The sequence below is a fragment of the Olea europaea genome, chromosome 19 (assembly GCF_002742605.1).
Source record: "Olea europaea var. sylvestris chromosome 19, O_europaea_v1, whole genome shotgun sequence".
Lineage (NCBI taxonomy): Eukaryota > Viridiplantae > Streptophyta > Magnoliopsida > Lamiales > Oleaceae > Olea > Olea europaea.
The window spans coordinates 6709819-6720776 of NC_036255.1; the positions used below are offsets into that span (position 1 = coordinate 6709819).

Below are 10958 nucleotides of genomic sequence, written 5' to 3' on the forward strand. Positions count from 1 at the left end.
TGTTTTCCCCCCCCCCCCCCCCCTTTTTGGCTCTAACATGGTAAAATAAGTGTTTATCTACTTGATTGAGTTGGGGAGCTCCAGCCCCTGATAACCATTAGTCGACGTGAATATTTAATAATTGTTATGCCGAATATGACATTAATCATGCTAATTGAGTGACTAAATATATAAAATAAGTTAACTTTGGTGACTAAATAAGTCAAAAAATATTTTACAAATCAATTTGGAATTTTTACTTGAAAATTCCAGTGATCATTAATTAAATTAACTTGGTTAATCTACTAACGGAATCGGACAAGTGTCGAAATTGGACAGAAATTAAAGTCAACCAACTTGACTACAATAAATTGAAGTTGAGTGACCCGTTGAGATGTTTCTGTAAGTTCAGCGACTTGATTGCATTAAATTAAAGCAGAGGAACCCAATAAACATTTTACTATAACTTGAGTGACCAGGTGTGTATTTTATCAAACAATATTCGCATCTCCAATTTATTATTACGCATAAAAACGGAAATATTTACATTTTCCTCCCATCCTATAGCCACGCGTAAAAACGAAAACATTTACATTTTCCTCCAAAAAAAAAAAAAAAAAAAAGCGCAATTGATTAAGCAAAAACGTGTTACGCAATACGCGTTGAATATCTTCGATCAGAATTTGACAAATTGGAAAAGTCTGAATCTGATTCCAAAATTGTTCCCCTCGCTCCCCGCACGCAGTAGCGACGACTCCTGTGGTACATCTCCCTCTGATCTTCGTTGATCCGTTTGTACAATTCACGTTCAATCTCCAATTTTATCGAATTTTGTTTTTGGTTATATTATTTTTGATTGCTTTAGTGATGTGAAAGATCTTGCCGTGGTTTTGTTCTAACATTTGGGTTAGATCTGTCTAGTGTAGGTTTAAAGGTTTTTTATTTTCTGCACTAGTTTCGGCAGGAAATGGAATTATTTGACTAGTTAATCCGTGTAGTTTATTCATGAATTGGATATCAATGGGAATTGTACAAAATGGGTCATTCAACTGCGGGCACTGAAGGGTTGAGTGTTATAAATGTATAGGTCCCGATCTTAAGCCTGGTCCATTTTATATTTCTCTGTGGAATGCTTTTACTTTGAACTAATGTGAAAATAAAGGAGAAAATAAAGTTATTTGAAATTTAACTCTTTCACCTTCGGGCAGTAAAATACTGAATACTGCCACTGCGTGGAGATTTAATTCTTTCCCCTTCAAAATTATTATTTTATATTTTGTGTAAAAATATTTCTAGTTGATGGGATAAGTTATTATGCAGAAGCTATCTCCCGTCAAGATCGTGTTTCCTATTTGAGGACATCACATGTAACATGATGACCATGATGCTAATTACTAACAATGTGAGAGGAATTGCTTTCAGATATATTTCAATAACAATAATGTAGCTGTGTCCTTGGAGTTAATATCTGTTGGAGCTTTATGTTCTTTAGAGCTTCATTTGTATGCTACATTTGGGAATGAGAAGACGTATTTTAATCATGTTGCCTCCCATTAAAATAAAATTATATGTTAGAGTATTACTAATCTCCTTTATTATTTTATGAAGAATTCTTACTGTTACCCCCTTGTTTCTTTCTTTGATTCACTTCATATATTTACTCATCATATTTTGGTAAAATTATTCAAATCAGTTCATTGATCTCTCTATTATTGTAAAAGGCATGATTTGGCCTGGCAGAAGGGCCTTCTTCACGCGTTAGCTGTTTGCACCCTTCACGATCGAGTTTAAGAGTTTTATAAGCAAGATCACTATGAGGTGCCTAAATGGACAGAATGAAGCCTATGGGCTAGTTAAGCCCACATGTACCTTCAAGCCTTCAGGTGGTGCCTTAGCTTGTATTGTGAATTCAGAAATTGGTGCAGTTTTGGCTGTAATGAGGAGAAATGTGAGGTGGGGAGTTCAGTATGCCACTGATGATGAGCAGATGGAGCATTCTCTTATAAAATCCTTCAAGGAACTGCGGAAAAAGATTTTCTCGTGGCAGCATGAGTGGCATAGTGTTGATCCTGTTGTGTATCTCCAGCCATTTCTGGACGTGATTAAATCTGATGAAACTGGTGCACCGATCACTGGAGTTGCTCTTTCATCTGTTTACAAAATCTTGAATCTAGAGATACTTGATTTAGAAACTGTGAATGTTGATGTCACTTTGCATCTAATAGTTGATGCTGTGACAAGCTGCCGTTTTGAGGTGACTGATCCTGCTTCTGAAGAAGTTGTACTGATGAAGATTTTTCAAGTTCTTTTGGCTTGCATGAAAAATAGAGCGTCCATTAATCTGAATAACCATCATGTCTGCAGCATTATAAATACTTGTTTTCGAATTGTTCATCAAGCCAGCTCTAAAAGTGAGCTCCTGCAAAGGATATCACGTCACACAATGCATGAACTAATCAGGTGTATTTTTTCACGCCTTCCCAACGTTGACAATAAACAACATATATTGGCTGAAGGAAGCAGGTCTTATCCTAACACTAAGGTAACGAAAAGAATTCTTCACATTTTATGTGACATATTTACCCATCTTTATAAGTAATTTATGCATCGGGCATGATGATAGATGTTATGCAGTGCTCAAAAAGCTGTAGCTATTAATTGTTTTAGAAATTGGGATATGCTCTTTCTGATTAACACCAAGAGGCATGCAGGACACCATAAATTTTTCTGTAGAAATTTTATATATTATTTCCGGATGTATTTAATCTAAATGATTTATGAGTCATTACCATTCAAAGATAGATATAAAAGTCATGATCATCAAACTTGTGCGATTCAAGGTTAGATTGAGCACTGTAATTAGTAAAAAGGACCATTTTATCAGTTGTCTGAGGCCAATTCTGTTGATGAAAACTTCTTGCATGGTTTGAGGGTTTACAATTGAAACCTAGGTTACGTCATTCTTTAGGTCAAAAATAGTAGTTTGAGGTCATTCCCATTTATTATGGATATATTGTACATGATTGAGGGGCTGAACGAATACATGTATCTATGGTTTTTTAAAAATTGAGGCACTGTCTGTTTTCTTATTTCTTTATTAATTTGTGAAGCTTGTACTTCATTTGCAGGTTGGTGTGCCAGCAGAAAATCAAACTTTTGAAGATAAACAATATGATAATGGTCACAACAGTGCAGAGTCTGACAATAATAAACTGGATGGCAGCTCAGATGTTCCGGCACATACTGTAGCAGTCAAGATGGGTGATAAAATAAATGACATTGAACAAGGGAAAGCTACCACACCTAATGGAGATTCTTCTATGATGGATCCATATGGGGTCCCATGCATGGTGGAAATATTACATTTCCTTTGCTCTCTTCTTAATGTGATGGAGAACGTAGAAACTCATCCTAGATCTAATCCTATAGCATATGATGAAGATGTTCCTCTATTTGCATTCGGTTTAATCAATTCAGCAATAGAATTAGGTGGGGCTTCTTTTGAAAGTCACCCTAAATTATTGTCTCTGATACAGGATGAGTTGTTTTACAACCTGGTACAGTTCGGTTTGTCTATGAGTCCACTGATTCTTTCAACAGTATGTAGCATTGTCCTCAATCTGTATCATTATCTTCGTGCTAAGTTAAAACTTCAGCTTGAAGCTTTTATCTCCTGTGTGTTATTGAGGATCTTGCAAAGCAAGTATGGAGCGTCTTACCAACAGCAGGAGGTTGCTATGGAGGCTCTTGTTGATCTTTGCAGGCAGCCTACATTTGTTTCTGAGATTTTCGCCAATTATGATTGTGACATATCCTGCAGCAATGTATTTGAAGGCCTTTCCAACTTGTTATCAAAAAGTGCCTTTCCAGTGAACAGCCCATTATCTGCAATGAATACTCTTTCTTTGGATGGTCTGGTTGCTTTGGTACAGGGCATGGCTGACAGAATAGGTCATGATTCTACAGGTTTAGATGAGGGCGAACCTGAACTTCGGGAATATTATCCATTTTGGACCTTGCAATATGAAAGTCATGGTGAACCTCGTCATTGGGTTCCATTTATCCATAGGATGAAGCACATAAAGAGGAAGTTGATGATTGGAGTCAATCACTTCAACCGAGAGCCCCAGAAGGGTCTAGAATTTCTTCAAGCATTACATTTATTACCTGATCCACTTGATCCTCAAAGTGTAGCACACTTCTTTAGATACACAGTTGGTTTAGATAAAGCTGTTGTAGGCGATTTTCTAGGAAGTCACGATGAATTTTGTATTCAAGTGCTTCATGAATTTGCTAGGACATTCAATTTTCAGGGCTTGAATTTGGACGCTGCTTTGCGCGTTTTCTTGGAAACTTTCAGATTGCCTGGAGAGTCTCAGAAGATTATGAGAGTGCTCGAGGCATTTGCAGAGAGCTACTATTTTCAATCGCCAAACATTTTTGCCGATGTAGATTCTGCTCTTTTGCTGTCATATGCTATGATAATGCTTAATACAGACCTGCATAATGCACAGGTGAAAAAGAAGATGAGAGAAGAAGATTTTATTCGCAACAATCGTAGTATAAATGGAGGAAATGATCTACCTCGAGAGTATTTGTCTGAGATTTATCACTCTATCCTTGACAATGAGATTCGTATGGTTCCAGAACAAGCTGCTGGTGTTGCGGTTATGACACGAAGCCACTGGATTGGTTTAGTGCACAAGGCAAGGGAAACTGCACCATTTCTCGTAAGAGACTTTGGATGTCACTTTGACTATGATATGTTTGCTATTTTATCTGGTCCTTCAATTGCTGCTATTTCTGTGGTATTTGATCACGCGGAGCAGGAAGACGTTTTGCAGTCATGCATTGATGGATTTTTGGCCATTGCCCAACTTTCAGCTTCATATAATAATGGTGAATTGTTGAATGATTTGGTTGTCTCTCTTTGCAAATTTACGACCCTCATGCATCCATCTTTTGTTGAAGAATCTATTCTTGATTTTGGGGATGATGCCAAAGCAAAGATGGCAACCGTGACAGTTTTTACCATTGCAAACCGTTATGGCGATTACATTCACTCTGGTTGGAGGAACATAGTGGATTGCATCTTAAGTTTGCAGAAGTTAGGCCTTCTTCCTGATCGTCTTGCTAGCGATGCTGCTGATGACTTGGACTCTTCTCCTGTTCTTGATCGTGCAACACCAGCAGCAACTTCCTCCCCAGCTTCTCAGGTGCCAGCAACTGTTCCTGCAAGGAAATCATCTGGCATTATGGGCCGGTTTAGCCTACTGTTATCTCTTGATACGGACGAACCTGCACCCCAACCCACAGAAGAACAGCTTGCTGCTCGTCAGCGTACTCTCCAGACGATACAAAATTGCCACATTGATAGCATCTTTGCTGAAAGTAAGTTTCTACAAGCAGAATCTCTAGCACAGCTTGTTCATGCTCTTATATTGGCCAGAGGGTGTTCTAGCAAGGGAAATAATTATCTGCAAGATGAGGACACGGTCATCTTTTGTCTAGAACTGCTGATTGCAATCACTCTAAACAACCGAGACAGAATCATGCTTTTGTGGCAGAATGTTTACGAACACATTGCCAATATTGTTCAGTCAACTGTAATGCCCTGTGCTCTTGTTGATAAGGCAGTCTTCGGGCTTCTTCGAATATGTCAGCGATTGCTTCCTTACAAGGAAAATCTGACTGATGAGCTTCTCAAATCTCTGCAACTGATATTGAAACTGGATGCCCGGGTTGCAGATGCTTATTGTGAACAAATCACGCAGGAAGTAATGCATCTCGTGAAAGCCAATGCAATGCAGATAAGATCTCATATGGGTTGGCGCACAATTGTATCCTTACTTTCAATTACAGCTCGACATACAGAAGCATCAGAAGTTGGTTTTAAGACGCTATCTTTTATCATGTCTGATGGGTCGTATATCTTGCCTACAAATTACATTCTTTGCTTGAATGCGGCCAGGCAGTTTGCCGAGTCTCGAGTTGGTCATGTTGATCGATCAGTGCAATCCTTAGATCTGATGGCTGGTTCAATTGCTTGTCTTGTGAGATGGTTTCAAAAGACTAAGGAAGCTGTGGATGAAGAGGCAGCTATAAAGATGTCCCAGGATATACTCGAAATGTGGATGAGGCTTATACAGGGCCTCAGAAAAGTGTGTTTAGATTCGAGAGAAGAGGTCCGGAATCACGCCATCGTGTCGTTACAAAGATGCTTGACTGGATCAGATGGGATTCGTATACCAAATGATTTGTGGCTGCAATGTTTTGATCAGGTGATCTTCACCTTACTTGATGAATTACTGGAAACGGCTCAGCAAAATTCTTCAAAGGAATATCGCAGCATGGAAGGATCGATGATATTGGCCCTCAAGCTATTGTCAAAAGCATTTCTACAGTCATTGCAAGAAATCTCGCAATCAACATCCTTCTGCCAACTTTGGTTAAGGGTTCTCAGTTGTATGGACAAGTACATGAAGATGAGAATCAGAGGGAAACGGAGTGAAAAGATCCATGAATTAGTCCCCGAGCTTCTCAAGAACACGCTGCTTATCATGAAGAGCAGTGGGATTCTTGTGCCAAGTGATCCCATTGGAGGGGACAGTTTCTGGCAATTAACATGGCTGCATTTGAAAAATATAGCTCCATCTTTAGAATTGGAAGTTTTTCCTAGTGAAGAATTGGAGAAATTGAAAGAAAAAAAACATGTCAAACCTGGGTGTAGCCCTCTCCCAGATGGAAACATTCTTCTTCCCCCAAATGAAACGACAGCTTAATCTGGTATGCATTGATGGAATTTTATTTATGCATTAAAGAACATGTCAAAAATTCGAAAGCTGGAGAAAATGGGGATTCCGTAGTTCTGCAGCCTAAAACAGGCTAGCTATATGGATTCTGCAATTCATTCTACTTACGAAATTCGACTGTAAGATTTTAATCTCATACCTTCACAATTTAGGAAATTTTGTTGGAGTTTTTTCGGTTGCTCTGCTGGTTTTTGGAGTAAGCCGGAGGGGGAATAAATCGAAATTTATTTCCTGTTCTGGCATCATTGCATTCTGAAAGCATCTATTATTTTGTACAATTTCACAGTATTTTAACAGTATGATATAGAATTATAATAGAATTTGTTTGTTGGATTTCTAGAATGTTGCTTCAGTTTTTCTGTAGATCCTTTTTTTTTTTTTCAGTCGTTCTACATCTCATTGTAGTTTCAAAATCAACAGTTACTTCAAGGAACGACGATGAATGTGCTTTTAAATTTAAGCTATATTCCCCCCACCCCAATAAATGAGGGCTATTGTAAGAAAAGTCTGTCTGCTAATTGTTACAAGCTTACAATAATCCAATTTGTTATTATGTTCTTTCACTTAAACATTTGGACACAATTATGCCTTAAGTGATTACATTAATTTATTGATGTTCTTATGAGAGAGCTACAGAGTGCGGCATCACATTGCTTGCTTACCGTGGGCGAGCCCTCTTAAGAGCATGAGCTGGACAATTAGATTTCGAAGCAGGCTGAAAGCTCCACGCTGCCACCTTCACAACCGGCCTACTTACAGTCCCAAACTCCTTTAATAAGCCATTCTTCAGATGTATGCTGCAGTGTCTGTAGGCCAAGTGTTGGTGAAATTCCAGTGTCATGTAAAGACACTGTTGATTGGACCACACTGATGGGTTGTAATATTTAGTGCTTAATTTGCTTAATATTGAGGGGTTAATTCCATGTCATGACCTTAGGGAATGAATTTTGATCGATGACATCAGATAATTGCTCTATTTTTAATGCCTGTGCAAAGGTGGGCAATATTGTGTTCGGACTTCATGGCCATGTTTGCATGAACTGAGCGGCTTTGGGTATTAGTGATAAAGCTTGTAATGCAGCTAGGATATGTACGTCGAGTGTGGCCTAATAGATAATTGCTCTATTTTTAATGCCTGAGGTGGGCAATAATGTGTTCGGACTTCAGGGCCATGTTTGCATAAACTGAGTGGGTTGGGTATTAGTGTTAAAGCTTGTAATGCAGCTAGAATATGTACGTCGAGTGTGGCCTAATAGATGATGCGAGACGGATGTTTGATGAAACGAGTGAAAGAAGTGTCGTCTCGTGGACTGTGCTGTTGGGGAGTGTGGTGATGTGGGAAGGTTTGGAGAAAGGTAGTTGTTGTTTGATCAAATGCCTGAAAGAAATGAAGCTGCATGCACCAAAATAATCCCAGGGTATATCGAGAATGGGTTTATTAAAGAAGGTTTTTTGCTTCTAAACAAAATGTCCATTTTTTTTTGTTCCTCCAGATTTTGCTGCCTTTTCCTCGTTGTTATCGGCTTGTGCTCATTATGGGGATATTGGGTAAATGGCTGCATGTATTTGCTCCGAGAAGAATGGAGAATGCAGAAAAAGATGTTATCGTTTTTAAAGCTTTGCTTGATAAATAATGTTATTTAGCACTCCTCGTGTTAGAACACCAATGTAGGAACAATGGAAGGTACAATTAAGTGATTCATTTGACTACACCTCTCATTTAGGGTATGTTTGATTACATTTATTTTCCATGGAAAATATCAGTTTTCCATCCAAATTCTTACTTGGAGTGTTTGATTGCTATTTTTTTTCATGGAAAACATTTTCCAACTTTTGAAAATATGCCTAATTTTCCTTGTTTTTAAGGAAAATATTTTCCTTGGGTAGAGGTGGTTTTTATTTTCTACAAAAGATGGAAAATATTTTCTTTTCTAGGTGATATTTTCCATGTTAATCAAACGCACTCTTAATGTCAAATTAGCGCCACCTAAACTTAGCATCAGTGATGCTAGATAGCATTATTCTTGCTTGATATGTATGTGAAATGTTGTAGGATTAACTCTACTTCTCAGGGTTTTCAGCTATCCATCAGGGAATGTGGTCACATGCAAGCTATGCTAACTGGTATGGAAAGGGTACTGATGTCTTGAGTATGTTCGATCAGATGCTAAAAGAAGTTAAACCAGATGATGTGACCTTCCTAACCCTGTTAAGCACTTGCAGTCGATGAGGGCTGACAAATTTTCTACCTCAAATATATGTACAGTGTAAGGCCTTCAACGGAGCATTACGCTTGTGTGGTGGATTTCCTGGGTTGAGCAGGACATTTAGAAGAAGCAGATGCAGAAATACGGGTTGTGTTAGTCTCTTTCTCTTGGGGTCTCGAGTGTTCATAGGAAGCTAGAGTCGGGGGAAAGTCTTGAGCAAAAGCTGGTTCCAATGTATTCACAGAACACGGTGTACCATGTCTTGCTTTCGAACGTGTATGCTCAATCAGGCATGCTTGGAGACCCCCAATTAAGATCACCCATACAAGAAGAAGAAAAAGGCAGCACACCTCAAATTCCAGAAGGTTCACCATTCAGTTAGCAGGAGAGGCAAGTGGGTAATAGTGTTATAGAAAGGAGGTCTATAAATAGGACGAAGGGGGATTATGTAAAGGCATGCTTTTGGACTGGTATTCGGTTACGAATGGGAGAGATCAAGCATCTCGAATAGCCTGAGAATTGTTCAATTCTGTCTTCCGTTTCAGTCGAATAAATAATACAATTGCGTGTTATCCTAATAGAACTCAGGGCATCAGAAAAGTTTCCCTGAATTAGTTCTATGCATATTGGTGGCCAAGTTCATCATTTTAGTGCAGAGAGTCACAATCCGCAGACTGAAGAAATATACGTGAAGTTGGATAATATGATTCAAAAATTAAGCTCCTGGGAGCAATTTCCAGCAAATTTTAATCAAAATTTTTATCGTTATAGTGTAAAAAGTAGTTGCGATTATTGATCAGAATTATCTGTTTACCCTTTTTACATATAATTCATTATATTCGAGGGAATGGCGTTTACAATCATTTGCATCTTTTTGAGTCAATAATGACGGTGATGTAGGGATTCATCTATATTTTCAACGGTTGAAATTTGCTTAAAATGTTGTGAGAGCTAAGACTGATATTGAAATATCACATACTACTGACCTTGTTGATTAAGAAGATTAAAAATTGTATTAATATACAATAAAAACATTTACTTACAAGTACTAACGATAATTTTTGTCTGGAATGCATGCATAAAAAAATAAGCTATATATTTGTATGCAAAACATTCACCAAATGGGGATGTAGCTCAAATGGTAGAGCGCTCGCTTTGCATGCGAGAGGCACGGGGTTCGATCCCCCGCATCTCCATTTCATGTTTTCTTGTGATTTCATACGATTTTTTTTATCCAAAAAACTGAAATGCGGAAATATATATACAGTTTTTCTTTAAAAAAATTTTGAAATTGAACAGTCAAATGCAAAAAAGGTGCTAATAAATGAGACTAACTTCTCTTTATTTATTTATTTTTCCCCTCCGATGAATGATTTTGTTTTATTATTCCAAGTTGAATAAAGTTCTTGACCTCCAATCATAAATAATCTAGTGAATAATTCTTTTTTTAAAACAAGTAACATTTAAATTACCTAATTTGAGTCTTTGTGATAGGGTTGCACAAAAAAAATCGCAAACTAAATCGAAATCCTTGATTTGAAATCGTTGACTAAGGTTCAGTTGAACCCACGGTTTTTATTCCCTCAAATCGAAACAAACCATTTCAAAATGGTTCGATTTAGGTTTCGATTTTTAAAAATCAGACAAAGTCGAACTAAACTATTCTAAATTTTTTTAATTAAAACAATAATTTTATTAATTACAAATTTCACTTTTAAAAACAAAATTACCAATTTAACAATACAAATTATAATCAGTCCATTGAAATGATCGTAGAAAATAAATTAAATTCATCATTATTAGCCTATTGTTTAACAAGTTCACAACACATGTGCTCATCCCGATATCTAAACTAAACTCAACTTATTCTCAAATCATATTAAATGGCAAAATAATAATAATAATAATAAAATAAAATTTTATATTTTCAACAGTCTAAATCATAATTCAACAAAACTAT

General features: G+C 37.4%; 1 protein-coding gene and 1 non-coding gene across 2 annotated transcripts; both read left to right on the forward strand.

Moving 5' to 3' along the window:
* The first annotated feature begins 595 nt into the window (after positions 1 to 595).
* Positions 596 to 7133, forward strand: LOC111368624 (ARF guanine-nucleotide exchange factor GNOM-like). Its single transcript, XM_022989976.1, has 3 exons — positions 596 to 741; positions 1701 to 2521; positions 3108 to 7133. The coding sequence occupies exons 2-3, from the start codon at positions 1793 to 1795 to the stop codon at positions 6759 to 6761; spliced, it is 4383 nt and encodes a 1460-aa protein (XP_022845744.1). The 5' UTR covers positions 596 to 741; positions 1701 to 1792; the 3' UTR covers positions 6762 to 7133.
* A 2988-nt stretch (positions 7134 to 10121) lies between these two features.
* Positions 10122 to 10194, forward strand: TRNAA-UGC. The gene has a single exon. It is a non-coding gene; the product is annotated as a tRNA-Ala (tRNA).
* The last annotated feature ends 764 nt before the right edge of the window (positions 10195 to 10958 follow it).

Coding starts and splice junctions, on each gene's coding strand:
- LOC111368624 (XM_022989976.1), top strand. CDS start 1,793: ATGAGGTGCCTAAATGGACAGAATGAAGCCTATGGGCTAGTTAAGCCC. Junction 2,522..3,107: donor GGTCTTATCCTAACACTAAG/GTAACGAAAAGA, acceptor CTTCATTTGCAG/GTTGGTGTGCCAGCAGAAAA.